We start from the raw sequence: 18249 nt of genomic DNA, 5'->3' as shown, positions 1-18249 counted from the left end.
GTTCATTATGTGTCAGTACATCGCACTTCAGCTCACTGCTGCATTTCTTAATTTTCTATAGTAACACTTTCCTTCTATGTTAACAGCCATTCCGTGACTGTGTTGAAGTCAGAACTGACCCACAACACCTAGGCGAATGGGACGACATCAATTGCCTAGAGCGTAGGGGATATATCTGCCAGACCTTTTTGGGTAAGACTTTTAGCGTTTAGAATATAGGCAAAAATAAAGTCAACAGTCGGTAAGGTACTCCGACTAGTGATGTGCTGAGTACTTTACTGACAATCAGCCTTATTTTGATAAACAACACTTGAAACACACTTTGCTATGGAAGGACGCCATACTTGTTGTTTGATACCCACTACAGGTCACGTGACTAATTAGGCGCAATCGGTGTATTCAATCATTGGGCCAAAAGTAACGGCAAAATTTCCTTCATATTAATTTAATTAATAGCTGGTATATATGTTTCCTACTTGATACCATTTGAACCGTATACTAATACTTTCCTAAGTAGTACATTCAAAATTTGAGTCCGTGGGTGGCAAATATGTGTTTGTTTCCCTCCCTGTAGCGTTCCTCAACTAATTTCGTTTTCATATAAAAATTACTACATAATTTCAGGGTTGCCCGCTCCCCTTTGTGCGTTAGTGTTGGCTTCCATTACTATGCTAGTCTTCAAAGCTCATGTGAGTTTTCTCCTGACAAGAGCAGAGCACAGGCCCGAAATTCTCAGTTCAATTGGTTCGTTTTCAGAAACTTACCTACCTGCAAAAGAGATGCTTTCTGTGTGATAGTCCTTCAAACTCATCAACATTGTTTCCTCTGCATCACAAAGCTTCATATCTAGTCCTCCAGTCTATTGCTCCAAAGGAAAGACTCTATGGATAGCTCCATAGGTATTGCGCCCGTGTGCGGCAATCTGAAGTTCACCGGCTCAACTCATTGATATTTTCCTGTTCAGTATGAAAATTGATGATAGAGTCGCAATGCCGTTGCGTTTTTGTCCTTTCTTTCAGATCTCGATTCAAATTCAACAAATGTTGTCATTCCTGAGATGTGTGCAAATCGCCCAGGTTACAGTAAATACAAAGAAAGTTGCTACAAGTTGGTCGATCAGATGCTCTCATTTGCTGATGCCCAAAACTTTTGCAGTCAAGAAGGCGCCTGGTTAGCCACATCCAGGGATGGTTTCTACAATGCCGCCTTGTCTTTGCTGGTTAACTGGTACAACCCTACTCCCGAGTATGTGTGGATCGGCTTGGATCAGGTGAGCAAGTTATATTTAAAGCATCAATATCTTGATCATCCGCTTAGAAGCATGGCAGACACAACAGGAAGGGCTATTTGAAGTGGGTAAATTTGGAGCAAACACGAAAGATTTTACCAAACCGAAGAGTGCCTCCTCACGTGTCCGCCAGGCTTCGAGGAGACTAACTGCAATTATTATCGCCAAACTTATTGCATTAACAACAGCCCAATGGAAAGGTTGAAACATTTATTTATGTCCATGGGCGTCATGAGGGGGGCAAGGGGGCACTTGACCTCCGGTCTGGAATTAAATGAAAAAATAATAAAGGACAAAGGGAGAAAATCAGATGAACTGAAAAAAGAGGTTGCCCCTTAAAAAATCCTGGCCACGCCCATGTTCAAGTCCTAATAAGTATCGTCATTGTGATCATGTTTTCATTGTTGGCATTGACATGAAGGTCATCTTCGTTGTTATTACTGTGATTGTCATCATCCTCAAGACTGTAACTATCATTGAAAGTGTCGCTGTCAACGTCATTTCAACATATGTCATCCCCATCATTTCAAATTTACCTCTGTACTCAGTTGGGTGCTGAACTATTTCCACTGGGAGAGGAGAAGGTCGCATAAGCTCACGATACTCGCTGTTTTGCCAGTAATTTGCGATGTGGCTATTGTATGAGCTGTGTCATGAGTATAGAAGGCCATGTTATCATCGATCTGCAGGACACCTTAGAGGTGTATGCGTGGGACTTTCCAAACTCTCCGACTGACAGATGGCCTTTGACGTATGCAAAGTGGGAGAAAGGAAATCCTACCGGAGAAGCCTGTGGAGGGCTTCATCGCAACTCGTCCTGGGTGACCATGCCTTGCAGCCACCAGCACATGTTCCTGTGTGAATACACTGACGGTGAGTATTAAAGTAGTCTCCGCTTTTAAAAAAAACCTTCGTTTGCGCTGAACTCTCCAAATGATTCCTACGCAAAGGAAAGTTTAAAATCATGTAAAAGAGGGAGAACAGAGTGTTCCAGTAGAAAGAGGAACCAAACTTTTGCGCTGTGCTTTTCTCCGCAGCTAACGTGGAAACAACTCCAGGAGAGAGTCACTGTCCCAAAGGCTGGAAGTTCATCGAGGATTATTGTTACAATTTTGACACACTGTCAGCAGAGTTTCCCCAGATTCACTTCACAGCGTCAGAGGTGAGGTCCACAGACTTGGACATTAGACTGAAGCCCTTTCATCAAGATTCTTTGGACGATTACAATCCTTGCCATTGACACTGCCTATCACAACACACTGCAGTGTTTACCATTGCGTGCCAACCCATCTCTCCCTGACCATGCCCTGACAACCAAGTACCAATCTAGGCCAATGACAAGCAGCCTTTTCATCTTTGTTTTCACACCTTCATGTCGGGATCTATTACCCCTTGCTGCTTGTACGTTGTTGATGCTGTTGGTTCTTAAATCAAACCAACTTTTAGAAAAGGTAAACCTGATGAGTTTTATTTTTTGTTCTCCAGGCCCAGGCTGAATGTGCTCGGAGATACAACGCCACCTTGCCAGGAATTCACAGCAGTTATGCCAACTACGGGTTTAAAGAGGAGGCTCTCAAAAGTCTTGGCAACAGGAACGTATGGCTAGGATTGAACAAATCACCAGAGGGTTAGTAGTCACTGACAATTATCGAGATGGCAAGTATTAGAAGGAAGAAACTCGCTGAACACAATCGTTGGTCTAACACTGGATTCGTTGGATGTGGTGGTATTTTTGAACATGGCGAAAACAGCAAATACTTTATAATATAGTCTCCGTCATTTAGAGAAACAACCTATGCAAAGAAAACACAATTCTTTTACATTTGTTTGGAGTTTTGTTGGCCAAACAAAACGTCATCAGTTTCAAGTGACAGAGTACCTTTTCATACCTCTTTTATCAATATGAAGTGGGACACACACAACACCATACTGACACTCTTTACGTAATCCTTAAGCTCGCTTTATCTATTAACCGCTTTCTTTTCTTGTCTTTTTCGCAGGATACTATGTCTATCAAGACGGCAGAGTCGTCAACTACGTCAACTGGGAATCCAATCCAACCGGTGATGTCAATGACTGTGTCAGTCTGAATACCGATTCTGGATATTGGCAACACGAAAGTTGCTTCAAACTGGCCGGCCTCGTCTGTGAAACTAACACACGTAGGTTACCTAACTGATCTTTCAACGCCGAGCCTGTATCAGCGTTATGGCTAAGTCATTTTACAAAGTAAAGTCACAACTATATTTTCCTAAATTGAACCTAAGTCTCAGGTCTTTTTTTCAACCTGTCTGAAGTCATAATTGACATGGTACTCGTTCAAATTCATATCTGACTCGACTGCCTAATTTTTCTTTCCTGATATGCTGATAATTCCTACTGGGTTTCGTTTTCCATATAAACAAAAGTAGATACATTTTTCTGGTATTTCTTTCAACAAAACTTTGTGAAACCGTTAAGTCAATTTTTTTTTAAAGTTATTAACGCAGTAAAATTTACTTCAGATCCCAAAGTGCCCTGCTTCATCAAATGGAATCGTGTAATGGTACTCCAGTTACCGTTCGCCATTGAGTAGGAGCAAAAAAATTCCAGGTCAAGTAAAGTCAAGTATTCTTCCACGTCAAAAGAAAACGTGGCTAGAGTCAGATTAGAGTGCGACTCAGCAGTTAGGCTTGGCTTAATATAACACAAATTAAATATAAATTATGTCCCCAAAGTCGTCATGAGCTGCTACTTTTATCTACATGCCACTAATTTCAAAAGAAAAAAATTTCTGATAACGTTTGATACACGCAAAAATCATTCTGAAAACACTCGCTCAGTATTTCATACAAAATGACATCTTACACAAATTTTGTGAGAAGGTAACCAAATAAAATTTTTCTAATCTTTCTCCCGTTTCTGCAGTACCTGGCCCAGAAAATCCATGTGAGTTTACCTGCATTTATTGACCTTTCACGTACTTATCCTTACTACTTCATTGGTTATGATGATCACATGTGAAACATTCATTTATGGACAAATCAGCAGTTGTTTACATGTCTCTCAGGCTACTTTCACTTTTGGAAAACTAACCGGCATAAAAGTGAAGAGTTTTACTTGTACCGATTTCATTGCCCGGAAAGACATCTCAGGCTCAGTGTTGAATTCAGGTATGATCGATCTCATCCTACAGGTCCCGACGGCTGGTATTTTGGGTTGGGTTTATGCTACTATGTCAGCAAAGCAGATAACGGAGACAGCTGGCTGACTTGGGAAGAAGCTGAACAATGGTGTAATCTGAATAAAGGTCACCTGACCACTTTGAATGTGGGCGACGAGCGGGAGTACATCAAGAGCCTTGTGAGTATTAAACCAAGTTGAAGCTATCTGTAACCTACTCAGATCAGCGACATTTCCCACATTTTCGGTCTGCCATGGGTGGTGTTTTATGACTGCTTTAGTCGGTTTCAACGTAAAGTAAGTTATGCCTTCTTTGTTAAGACACCTATGATATAGTACAGTCTATCACAAGTATTATCGCAAGCTCAGTCATAGTGTGCAGGTGAGCATTGAAAAGGAATGCTTTGTACAGCCGTTCCTGTAAGACCAGATGATTTCAGATGGACTGGGGATGAACTAGATCAGAACGCTGGATGCTTCTGTCTCTCGAAATTATACAGGAGTTCTCTGATGTGTGTTTCCCTACTTTGCATGATTCTAGACTGGTCGTGAGACAGAATCCTTCTGGATCGGCCTGAATAATATGGCATCTGCGGGCAACTGGATGTAAGTCTCCTAAGGCTTGTAGTCACTCAATATGGGCGATTCACAATAGTGCGCCATCATGAGTTTGCAACGCGTTGGCCAATCACAGCGCGCGAAATTTGTCGACCCTTTCCGAACGCGCATTGGGTCGACAAATTTCGCGCATTGTGATTGGTCAACGCGTTACAATCTCTTTGTGGCGCACTATTGTGAAACGCCCGTATTACTTTTGGATTTTTTCGCGGTTATTGTTTGCCATTATCAGATCAGAAAACCCTGATACACATGTCAAGACAGGGGTTTATGTTTGTTTCAAACGTAATAATTGGCAACTTGAGGAAAACAATAGAGCAGTGGAGATTTTAAGAAGTCCTCAGAATGTTGGCCTGGAGAAAAAGATGAATCACTGACGTCTCCATATTGATTGCTCGTTAGCCATTCCGATTTGTACAAATAAGTGAAGCCAATCGTTGGTTCCCGAATAAGAGGGAACCAACCTCAACCACTCACACCATTGAAAAAAAGACTTTACAAAAATGTAAAAGGGAAAATAGTGACTTCACTATCAGCCAGTGATCTCTCCAGATTTTCAACATGGAGAGAATTGGTCCGCCACAAAATGCGCGTTTAGAGCATCTAAAAGCTATATGCTGTCAAATATGTACAGATCTTCCTCAGCCACGTACAGTACAACCATACGTTATTTGACATAACCGGACTTCTATTATTACACAATATGTGTAATCTCACAAGAATTGAGCTGTGATCAGCTGATTTACCCTTACCGGGGTACTTGTATTTATTTAATACATACCTACATTTTTTTCAGAATGAGTTTGGAGTTTCCTGCGACGTCTCTAAATTTAAATCGTCCTTGATAATCAAATCATCAACAAAAGTCATGACCAGTCAGTTACAGATCATCCAGCCTCAAGTCATTAAGACACCGCGAAATTAAAATGTACTGCCAACTCGCTTTCCTGTCTGTCCTTCGGTGTAGTAATTCCACTGTTGCCTTTTTGAACTGATGTGTAACCTGACTCGTGATTTGGCATAATGTGATCGACTGGACCACAACTGTGTGAACCTTACTCAGTTTGGCGCGTGATCTACTTGGGATGCATGGTCACATAACGAAAAGCTCAGTTATTTGGTGTCACGCACGGTTGTCCCTCAGCATCTTGTCTATTACTGTGGTTAACCTTTTTTTATGCAGATGGTCGGATGGAACTGAATATGATCCGAAAACTGCCGAGTGGTCTTCAGATGACCCAACGAATAACAACAACATGGAATACTGTGCACTTATCAATGAGAACGGTAAAACATTCACCAAGAGGGAATAAGCAACAAGGGCTGTACTTTCTTTATCCAATATAATGGGGTTTTACTATTATGACATTCAGACGGTGCTGTTTAATTAAAATACTCAGGGGTACCACTAAAAACCTTTGCATGCCCTCTGTTGGGACCAGTGCAGCTTGGTATAGGATGCGCTTAGCAATATATTGATCTGTGCACCTGAACGTGGGCCCATGGTCACAAACGTCATATAAATAAATCAAAAATGGACTCGCAGTGCTCTTGTATCTACTAAAGCCAACGGTGGCCATCGTACCGTGCCGAATACAACGTTGATCGTTGGCTCGTTTGCCATTGTAACTACAAATACCAGGAACGATATGGATAACATTGGCGAGCAAGTTTTTGTGTTACTTGGTAAGATGGTCGCCGGTGGCTTCAGTGGCCTTTGTGGGCTGACTAAAGGTATTTTGTGTCCATACTTTTTTAATTTGACATCCGTGCGAATGATAGAAATACAAGTAGCACCCACACATCCCTCCATGCGGTTAATGCTTTCCATTCTGACCTTATAGGGGTCAGCAGAACGGTTCGTTTTACGAGTACATAAGACGTTTGCGTTTACTCACCTCAGTCTTTATTGTGTTGTTTATTTTTTACTTTTCTTTATTTCTAAAATCCTTCATTTTCCTTATTTCGTCTTGACTGCCTAATTTCAGTTTTCTGGGTATTCCCCTTAAACTTTGAATTCAGTTGTTTGTGGACAACGACTAGAACTCCAGAAAACACAACTACCTCTAAAGAATAGTTACACGCACAATATCTTCCAAGAAACACAATCCTAAAAAACTAATTTCAAAGTCAACGAATCACTCCCACCTTTCATTCCAATCTGTAGAACAATGGGAGGACCATAACTGTGGTTTACGACGACCCTACATTTGTAAGTGGGATACAAGGAACACGGAGCCCATCATTGTCACCCAGAAGCCACCAGAGGGAGAATGCTTTGAAGGCACTTACAAGCTAAAAGACAGGTTCGTTCTTGATGATGTGTGCAGATGTAATATGAAATTTGGACCCTGTGTGATTATGGACCCCTTGATACGCGCAGAAGGTTGAGCCAATAAAAACGGCCAACTCGCAGGCACTGAACATTCTCGGACTGGTGTAAGGTCAGGTCAGTCAGTACCAATTGATTTCACTACTGAAGGTAAGGCCTTTTTTTCCCCTTTGAGTAGTACCGTTTCTAAAGCTCTCCATAGATCACGCAGAACTTGGCTCATGAGTATCTCAGTGGGAAAAAAAGATGAAAATTGGTTGTGATTACGAGAGGAAACGAGATCCTTGGGTTCATGTCACAGAATGTTTTATAGTTTGTTTCTCTTTTGAAGATGTTATGATCTGAGGTCCATGGCTAAGCCCAAGACATGGATCGAAGCACACAAGGAATGTCAGTTCCGTTCAGGAGAGCTTGCATCAGTCCACAGCCAAGGTGTTCAAGGTACACTCGTCAAACCAATGGAATCAGTGTTCACTGCTATTTGACCCACACTCACAGGCATTTGAAACTGTGCGTCTCTTAAAGGTTGCTTTCTGATAACTCTTGTTGATAAATTTCCTCGAAATATTAATGTTTTGCAACCTGTTTCCCTCGATAATTGTAACTGGAAATTTCACACTTACGCCAGCTGTTGAATACCCAAGATTTATGAAAATATGAAGTTGTAATCTGATAAATTGATTCAAGTTGTTTTATTTCTTTGTCCAACATCGTTTTCTGCAACAGGGCTTCTCAGCTTTCCTTTGAAAAACATCCAAAACGACGTCTGGATTGGATTGAGTCGCTTCGGAAAGTTCGATCAGTACTACTGGGCCGACGGCTCAGCGGTGGACTTCACGAACTGGGCGCTGGGAGAACCAAACGGCCCTTTTCAACAAGACGGCGATAACAAGGTAAGGAAGTTTCGGAAAGGCACTCCACTTTTCCCCCCTGGACCCAAGACCTGGATACCCAGGGACAGCGTTCCCAACGTTGAACATATGAAAATATATGCCACAGCTCTGCATAAGAAGTCGTACGTGGTATTTCTGTGGGATCTGAAAATGTTCCGTCGCTCCCAAATTTTTCTTAGGCCTCGGGTACATTGCCAGTCGTTTCCCCAGATTTTATTGATTATACCGTGCTTTTCGAATTCCTCACTCCTTTCGTTGTTTGACTCCTGCGTGCCCTCAGGTAAACTACTGCGCCCAGTTGTCCAACAATCCAATCTACGCAGGGAAGTGGAGTGATGTCGACTGCGAAAAGGAAAACGGTTTTATATGCGAGATGCCACTTGGTGAGAATAACCTTCTTCATCGAGTACTATAAAATCCAGGAAAAAAAATGAGAGTTCCAGAAAATAAAACCACTGCAATACAGACTCCAAACAAACACCTGATCGGACTACTCCCACCTTGATCAGTGTGATCTCCACATTAAAATGCCAACATTAAAAGTGAATTATCATCGTAACGCTAATAATCGGGACTTGTCGACGATAGTTCGCGAACAAAACAAACGTCAGCGTTGCAAATGTTGGCAGGACTTCAAAAAAAGTTTCAAACCAAGCTTTTTCAATTAGGAAACAAATCCCGAAACGATAAATTACCATCCAGAATCCACAGCACAGACATCCTACATACTATTCCTTCTTACTCGCACGCGACCAGAAATGGGCTGCTCTATTATAAGCTGCTACATAATCCAAGTGCCTATCATAATGTATTACCGGCATGCTTCTTACAGTGGCATTTTGATGTAAGAAAGTCGTTTATTAACGTGACCCCACAGCAGGCTTACATGCAGTATCGCACGTTTGTAACAGACCAAATTGTGTTCAATGTAGCTTGGCCCACAGGCAAACACTGTTTCAGTTCAAGAAATACACGTTAGGTCTGTATCTTTTAATTTCTACCTTGAACCGAGACAGTGTTTGCCTGTGGGCCAAGCTACATCGAACACAACGTCATCTATTGTACGCGTGCAATTCTGCATATACTGCAATCATGCAATGTACATGTACACTGTACATGTAGGCGTTCTGCCGATGACGTCATCAAATCCGCCTGGGAGCGCGAACGGCCAAAAGGGGAATCTTTTGTGGGCGGGGAAATGCAGGATCATTTTATTCAATTTGAGGTCACGGTTAATGGGGTAAACATTGAATTTATGATTGAAATGGTTACGTTTTTATTGTTATTTTGAAATACTTCACGTTAACTAAATGTTTTCATTTTGTGTTAACCTTTAATTGAAACTTCACTTTAAAGAAACAGTGTCATTCGAAGTGAACTACTCGCACGTGGTTTGGAATCATGTCACTAGACCAGTTGTTGCCCTTAGGATCTGCAAACAATTCTTCAGTGGAATTGTATGAAACTGGTGAGGAACATACCCCTGGGTCAGAGGATTTCAAGTTGGTTTTTGATTTGATTCGGCAATGGTTGGGATAAACTGGACTGTACAATTGTGGTGATGAAGACCACCTCTTATTTACCCAGGTTTCTCATCCAGGTGTCATTTTTGTCTTCCTTCTTTCCTCTTCCTTTAAGATACCAAAGGAAACCCGCAGCCTGTCCCCTACGAACCCTGCCTTGTAAAGCTGAATTACCACAAGTACGAAGATTCCTGCTTCAGAGTCTTTACATACAACTCCTCCAACGCCAACGCCGTGGCTGACTGTGAGGAAGACGGGGCGTATCTGCCGTCCCTTGGCGACGCCTACGAACAGGCCTTCGTTGAGATGGTCATGTCATACTTCGGTGTTGACAGCGCGTGGCTTGGGATGAGGAGAGGGGTAAGAGCGCAAATAACTGTCAGACTTTGAAATCCTCAATATTAGTGTGGACAAGGAAATAAGGGAATGTAATATGTGCTTGGTTGGTCTTCAGGAGAATGGACGCGACTAATGCCCGAGCTGCGGGCGACTGTATTATCAGCGTTCATTCTCATGCCGTTTAAGCACAGCAAGTACATATTTATCTCCATTCATATATAACATTTTAGTCATAGAGTCAAAGGAAATTAATATATGATAAACGTCCAAGGATTTTGTTTAAGAATTTTACTTTTATTTTCCTAAACACCCCCTCCTTTTGATGGTATAATCCTTTTTCAAGTAGTCCAGAAGAATCTCCTAATATATAGACTTGGCGTGCCGGGTCCACACAGACTCTTGACCAATCGGAATTGATTAAACTGTCTCGTATCAAGGTGCCAGTGCGTGCTTAATACGCAGCAGGCATTGCCACATCGTAGTCACGTGACGCGTTTCGACCAATTGGAATAAAAGAACTGTCATGACGGTTAGCTTTTGAAGAAATAGTTTATCGGGCGGAGCGTAACAGGATGTAGACTTTGGACGGGTTTTAAGGATGTAATGTGGCTGATGAGCTGTGTATGTTCTGACAAGAGATTATTCGTCAAGACTCAAAGCACAGGCCTAGTTTGTGGCCGTTGACACGGACAGCGACTCAGTTGCAGCATGGATGTCAATTTTCCACTGCCGAGTCAGTCACTCTGAGGCCACCCTTCTTTTTTTACGGACAGGCTATGGGGCAGTTTCAGTGGTTGGATGGCTGGCCTGTCCAGTACACCAACTGGGCTAAAGGCTACCCGATTGGATCCAACGACGTGCTGAACGATTGCGTTGTCATGACTCATGAAGGATGGCGCAATGTCAATTGCTACAGCTATGCGCACCCTACAGTTTGCAAAATCACAACAGGTAGGCCCAAAGACGATGTCACAATAAATTTTGTTGTTCACATGCCTCAATGCGTACTCGCTTTATGGTATAGTTAAACATATGCATAGCTGTTCGCCTCTTCCCCTCCTTTCGTCAGTGAAGGCTTGTTTGCATTTTGGGTAAAAAATTAAGTCGGGGTGTTAGACACTGATCAGGCCCTTTACTATTGAGCAGCTGCCCCTGATCGGCAAAATAAGCATCACATTTATCTATTGTGCCTATGTTGAGCCCCGTAGCTAGTACTGTGTCCCCTTCCAATGACCGAAGCTGGCAACGGAGCTGAAGGCACTATAGCTCAGCCGGAATACTCCTATAAGTATCATTTCATGTTAAGCAGGATTACCACCTGCTCTGAGCTGTGTCTTGGAAAGTCTGGGACATGACTGCACTTCACAATGATGACTGTCTTTTCCGAAACAACCGAGGAGGATTTCATCGCAACCGATGATTCTGTTTCCCGTGACAAGGTTTTCTGTAAAACAAGAAGCAAAGTCGATATTCACACCTTGCATGAGAAACTGTCGCTTGTTTGGACTCTTCACTGTGGATTTCGGCGTTTCTATTTGTAGCGCCCCAGCCGCCACCCCCTGACCCTCCGTCTGGTGACTGCCGCAAAGGCTGGATCGCCGTCGACGACAGATGCTTCTTCTTCGATACCCAGAACACGGAGGTTAGCTACGTGGAGGCACTTGTCCTGTGCCAGCAGCGAGGAGCCAACGTCTTCCCGGCGAGTAGTCTGAGCAGAGAGGTGAACACCTTCCTGCAGATCAATGCCAGCGCAGTCTTGGACGTCAACAAAATCTGGCTGGGTCTTTTCTGCCAAGACGGAGGTAAGGATACGTCATCATTGGTGTCAACGCTGTTAAATTGCCATCGTCGATCTGGAGTTAACACGCAGGTACTTCATAGATTACTTAAATGGGGGACTGGATTCTTGACAAAGGGCCAGCTTATGAGCCCGTTGTCGAGAATTCAAACCCACAGTCAAATTGTTTATGTAGCACCCCCACAAGAAATGGGCATGTTCCTTGAAAAGATGGTCAATGATCTGTTAATCTGAAACATCCTGAAATTTACACAAAAGCCAATGACTACTGTTTAGAAAGGAACCATGTTTATTGGTATTTGAAGCAAATGTCATTTGCATGTCTCAGCACTGAAAACAGGCCGCTTGGCATTTACAAGTAGGTGCGCCACGAATGAAAGAAAACCCAAACAAGCGGGAGGAAAAGGGGATTGAAAATATATTTAATTATCTCCCTAAAATAGTCACAGGAAAATGGATGACACACGGCAGATGAACCCATCCCCAGCATCCACTGCTGGTAAAGAACGTTTTTGTATCTTCTTTAATATGGCAGAGTTCCAGTGGAATGATGGTTCGCTATATTACTACACTAACTGGGCCGGTGAATATCCAACTTTACCGATAGAGAGCAACGCCTGCGTGCAGCTTTCAACAGAGGGCTCGGGACAATGGAGGAACATCGATTGCTTTACCAAGGCGGGATATGTATGCGTGGCACCCTACGGTAAGACCGATGTGTGCGTATAGCTCATATCTGCACACATTGTGGAACTAATACAGATATACCATTAGAAAAAGGACTGTTCACTTAAACTAGGCAAGCACGGTCGTCAAAAGGTCAGGCAACTATACAGGTATTTAGGTGGTCCCACCTAGAAACCTATTCAAGGAAACTATACTGAATTTGCTCTCACGGGCTCTCGGACAGCTAGGACTGAATTGTACAGTGATTATATCAAAGGAAGCGGTGTATCTATTCCAGCTTTTGGTGTGGGGGGGGGCAAGTCAACAGCGAATGCGTCTTTGGGTTTGTTTAACATAGTGTTCGGGAAAAATATATCAGACTTATTTAGGGCTCAGACATCTGTAGTTGACTCTGGAATCGCAAAATTGATGATGACACAAGTTAACTGAAATATGTAACTTCCCAAAGTCATGGAGTCGTGTCTATTGAACACTCTATATATGTGTATGTGCATCGATGTAAAGCTGCATGTGGGCACTGCAAGCCAATATTCTCCGTGTATAATTAGACACCCTGTTAAAACTATAAAAGCAAAGAAAAAACCGGAAAAGGTAACACCTACTTAAGTGAACTACACGTTGACACAGTTACATGTACATGGCAGACCTAAACTTCCAATTTAAACACACGCACAACGGATTCAACATGTTAAATGAACAACACGTGGCCAAGACTTGCATAATTACGTGTGAAGAATTGTCTCCTTTTCTTAGATAATCAGACAATCATTTGAGCTAAATTATTGATAAATCCTCAAATCAGCACATGAATTACTAAAATTAAGTGAACCAATGATGCACACTTCGTGATTACATGCATATTTTATTTGTACTTCTTATATTTGATGAAATTCCGTGGACAATTTTTGGAGTCAACTAATGTCATGCGCTGATGAGGCGGGCGAAAAAACGCATGGTCGCTGGAGGTCGCTGTGACCACAGACTAAACTGGACTCACATCAGCAACAACATCCTTGCTTTTAATTATTCCGTGGCGCGTGGTGTTTTCTTATAGTTTTGGTGCATCAATGTTGTATAGTCTATTGTTGTAGTTATTAGTGTGTGGATTCTGTTAAGGATTTGTGTGGAGTTGCAAACCTTGCGACGTGCTGTAAGGGAGCAACTATCAATTTTTCACAGAATTCGCCTGATAGTGGTTGACACGTAGGTAAGGGTAAATTTGCAAGGCTTGGGGACGGGTCAAGCGATCTTGCAGCCTGAATTTACTGGTGAAATACCACTATCATCCAGTGGCCAGTGGCCTAGTCTAGAGAGTTCAATTAGGGTTGAGTTTCCATGCACTGAGGAAACTTCAGTATGAGTAGTAATAAGGGCAGTGAGATCACCTCTAAGAATGACGATGACAAGGGTTCTGTCCTTTGTGACCTGAACCACTCCAGAATGGAAGTTCAGTGGCTCAAATTGGAGCGGAATCGTCTCTCTGAGCTGAGTTTGAGGCTGTCAGAAAAAGGTCACAACCTGAGATTACAAGTGAGGTATATACACCTAAGAGCAGGGATATACCTCAGGCGAAAGTCGACTCAGAGGTTGACTGGAAATTGCCAGAGGATACGCAAGGGTATGCCTCATTGAAGGCACGAGATCGTTCCAGTGTTGGTACATCTCTGGAATTGGTTCCAAGGGAGGCAGGACAGCGTGGTAGTACACCTCAGATGAGGTTAACCCTAACACCAGTGCTTAGCCCTTGCACGGATCCCTTTGTAAACAATGAGGATGATTGTGGAAGGGAATGAGGGTTACATTGTTACTTGCTTAGTTTTGCCACTATACTCCAAAAGTGGTGACGACGAACAGTGTTGTTGGTGAGACTGACTAGCCTGAAGAGGTACCTTGGTCACTCAAGAGGAAGTCTTTATTTCATAGATGTGCTCTCAACAAAAGCTTCAACGACTGGAGGAACTACCACTGGACAACCCCCACCAGTACCAACGAAACCGAGTAAATATCCATTTTGTTCACTGATTTGTGTCAAGAAGTAATTTTGTAAGTGAATTAATAATAATTGTGAACAAAATAGTAATTCTTTGGAACAAATGGATAATTCAAACAAACGAAATAATAGTTCATGCTAACTCTAGAAACAGTAATTCGTGCAAAGCAACAGTAGTTGGTGTGAATGAAATAGAAATGTCAAAAAATACCGACGTGTCCTTTTCTATCGTGAATGCATTTTATTCGTATTTTTTCGGATTATGGACTTGTGATGGCTCCTTTGATTATATGTTTACTAGAATAGAGCACCGAATTCCTGTGCACAGTCAGTGGACAATTACGAACTTGAGAAAACTCCATAAAAATGCCTGTGTTTATCGTTTTTTGAAACCAAGAAACACACCTTCCTTTGGATCTCATTCTGTGCAGAAACTTTGTCGACTGAAGCAATTATTGGCATCTCTTTTGGATGTGGTGGCGTCGCGCTGATTACCCTCCTGGCATTTGTTTCTTTCATGTACGAGAAACATTCAGCAAAGCATAAGAGGTAAGAGCAGTGGCAGAATAAAGCTGAATAAATGATGCGTGCTTTTTCTGAAAAGGTCTGTGCCCACGTTTAAGAGGAAAAGAATTCTCCACCTAATGTGAGTTGAGTCTACTACTGCATACCTACCAGATTACCAATACCTATGCATTATTTTCTAGTCCATTACTTCCATTCGCTAAATTCGCTAAATTCTTGATCACCAATAGTGCGTCCCCACTCGCCCCCCGCGAAGGCGTCGGCCATGTTTGTCCTCTTTTTCGATGCTCAAAGTGCGCCAAGGCCATGCGGGGAGAAGGGAGGGAGATTGGTAATCTGGTAGGTATGCAGCAGTAGACTCAACCCACATTAGGTAGGGGGAGAATCTACTACCTGCAACCTACGCAGATTACCAATACCTATGCAGAGTAGCACCGAACCAATGGACAGTGGGAAAGCGAGGACGCACTACCAGTGTCCAGCCACCTTAGAGTGACTGCTTGAGTGCCTCCTCCTGCAAGGGTAGAGGATGGTCCGCAATGGGGCAACCGTAATGCCGTCCAACCTACAGACAGTCCACGTGTAAGGCCCCCTTCAAACATCATAGGGGTAACAGGAGGTGAATGGGGTATGGGTTTCCCAACAAGGCTCTCTACAAATCTCTATTACAGGAAACACTTTGAAATCGGCCCCTACTGATGAAACGGCCTGAACATCATGGGCACAAATGTGTCATCTACATTGGTCATCTGGGCCAGAAGGCCGGTCAACATACCAAACTTGATAGTGTGTAGGACATGAAAGGGGGACAACCAAAGATACGAAGTATAGCTGAAGTTAGACTCAGTACTTGTTCTTGTGGTCTCGGTGAAGAGGGTATTATTGGCATGTCTCGGCAGAACTCATTGCACTCCCATGCTAAAGGTAGCCTGAGATAAATGGTCGTAGCGTTATCCAACAAAATAGCCATGTAGATAACCACCAACATACACTAACGGAAGATTCGACATTGTGCATGTAGGCCTATATAAGCCTAGCGTCGTGGATCGTGACAGGGTGGCAAGGTTTGACGTCTGTGAAAATCAGCCATTTGGAACAGATGATGCTTACGGCCGAGGAAATCCACACAGCGAAGGCGAAACTCTCACCTGAAGGGTGATAGAAGAAGCACAATACCTCTCAGCTTTGATTCCTGGCCCACTTTTAGTACGGAGAGAATGAACAGGGCCTTGAATTGTAGCCTACGGCGAAGGTGAAAGGAGCGCAGTGGGACTATCACCCAATGAGAGTATGCGTAGAGGATATTATCAACAGACCACGATCCAGGAATGAAGCAGCTATTGGCAGCAACAAAGGGCGGCTGTACCAAAATGTTTGCCAAGAAGAGGATACCTGGAGTCAGTGTTGTCTAAGGGATAGAAGTTAATTTGGGAAACACATAGGTAGCTTAGACAACAAACAGTAGCTACATGTAATTGGCTATTGCAGTACTTAGTCCCGTAGAAGAGAATCGGTCACTGCACATATCGGCATTGAAGTGGAGTTCACACTGTTCATGTCATGTCATGAAAACGGAGAACTCTGTGCTCCTGTATAAATGTTACCCTAGGAATCTGGGTAAATTAATTCTCAGGCTTAGGAAGGTCTAATGGTCTGAATAGCAGATGTTTTTTCTGACCAATTCTGACAGAATCGCCGGGAGTCTGGTGGAGAATAACAGCAAATAGATGTTCCATGTCAAGGCAGAGCTGGCAATATGCAGACGGTCGGGTACCAAGGGACTGGCTCAGTCACATTGCGATATAGTGTCTGTTCTGTTGCGTGAATCCTTCCGTCGGAGCAGACGTCTGTAAAGGAGTTATTGGCTTCGAGACGTGAGTTACCTTCAGGTTAATCCTAAAGCCTAGGACCTCCATGGGATCTCCTATATCCCCGGTCCGTGCTAACATCTTCATGGAAGAGTTTGAAACCTCATCCCTACTCACCGCGGATCTCAAGCCCACCCTGTGGCTACGCTATGTGGACGACACTTTCGTCATATGGCCCCACGGTCAAGACCAACTCCAGGAATTCCCAACATACGTCAACAAACAACACCCCACCATCAAGTTCACCATGGAACAAGAGCAAGACGGCCAACTCGCCTTTCTCGATGTCAACCTATCGAGAAACAAGAACGGTACTCTCAACCATCGATTCTACCGCAAACCTACCCACACCGACTGGTACCTGCATCAGCGATCCTTTCACCATCCAGCCATCAAGACGTCCGTTAACCGCACCCTAGTTCGCAGAGCCCATGAGATCTGCGACCAGGGCAACCTCAACCAAGAACTCAAGCACATCAAGACGGCTCTCCAACTCAATGGATACAAACACATCAACCTCTCCAAACCCACCGACAGGACCATAGGGTCTCCTATACCCGAAGTCCACCCACCACCCCCGGCGCTAGGGTCCCCTATACCCGAAGCCCCCAAGTAAGTGGGTGACCCCCTGGATGCGATGATAGGGCGCAGGGGGACGTCTGGCTTGTGAACCTTGGGCTAGCTGAAGAATCTTGGACAGGACGAGGCTGACGGGCGAAGGCGGCGGTAGAGTGCTGTGGGGATGGTGTCGGACCGTTGAAGGGCAAGTAGCTTGGCTGCTACTCGCTTCTCGATGACTGGGGTCTTTGGGTAGAGGGCGGTATGTACCAGATGAGAGGATGTCATGTACCTTCCTGTTGTAGGATGTTCGGTCCATGACTGCGGTGGCGTTGCCTTTATCGGCCGTGATGATGTGGATTGTCTTGTCGTTCCCAAGGTTCTTGAGGGCTTCTGCTTTTAGGCCTGGTGAGGTTGGACTTGATGGGGTTGGTGTGACGGATGACTTGGTTGATCATCGGCCGTGGTCTTGTCAAGCTTCCGTAACGCTGGTTCGGTAGCTTGGATGATGTCGGCTGAGGGGATGAAGCGGGGTGGTGTGGCAAAGTTCATGCCTAGGGAGAGGACATCTGTCTCCGTGTTAGACAGGGTGCGTTGACTAAGGTTGACGACATTGTGTCGTCGGAATTCGTCTTGGTTCCGGAGGTGAACTGGTAGTGATGCGGGTG

The 18249-nt window shown here is 43.7% G+C and overlaps 1 protein-coding gene across 5 annotated transcripts in view; it reads left to right on the top strand.

Moving 5' to 3' along the window:
- The window catches only part of LOC110989694 (C-type mannose receptor 2-like), a 48199-nt gene that overhangs the window by 22653 nt on the left and 7297 nt on the right, over positions 1-18249 (top strand). For 4 of the 5 annotated variants that reach the window (XM_087139935.1, XM_087139934.1, XM_087139937.1 and 1 more), the window contains 20 exons: positions 87-192; positions 1020-1270; positions 1978-2161; positions 2326-2450; positions 2774-2915; positions 3289-3450; positions 4196-4216; positions 4464-4630; positions 4992-5056; positions 6252-6355; positions 7236-7374; positions 7732-7841; positions 8127-8293; positions 8574-8676; positions 9932-10176; positions 10929-11106; positions 11697-11957; positions 12489-12659; positions 14564-14638; positions 15062-15179. In XM_087139935.1, coding sequence (XP_086996061.1) covers positions 87-192; positions 1020-1270; positions 1978-2161; positions 2326-2450; positions 2774-2915; positions 3289-3450; positions 4196-4216; positions 4464-4630; positions 4992-5056; positions 6252-6355; positions 7236-7374; positions 7732-7841; positions 8127-8293; positions 8574-8676; positions 9932-10176; positions 10929-11106; positions 11697-11957; positions 12489-12659; positions 14564-14638; positions 15062-15179 — 2894 coding nt within the window. Of the gene's footprint in view, positions 1-86; positions 193-1019; positions 1271-1977; positions 2162-2325; positions 2451-2773; positions 2916-3288; positions 3451-4195; positions 4217-4463; positions 4631-4991; positions 5057-6251; positions 6356-7235; positions 7375-7731; positions 7842-8126; positions 8294-8573; positions 8677-9931; positions 10177-10928; positions 11107-11696; positions 12026-12488; positions 12660-14563; positions 14639-15061; positions 15180-18249 lie in introns of those variants that run through there. The other variant, XR_015426134.1, reaches the window with a different exon arrangement.

The sequence above is a fragment of the Acanthaster planci genome, linkage group LG08 (genome assembly GCF_054643075.1).
Source record: "Acanthaster planci isolate LZ-2023a linkage group LG08, COTS_SCS, whole genome shotgun sequence".
Lineage (NCBI taxonomy): Eukaryota > Metazoa > Echinodermata > Asteroidea > Valvatida > Acanthasteridae > Acanthaster > Acanthaster planci.
This window is presented reverse-complemented; position numbering and strand designations above follow the sequence as displayed.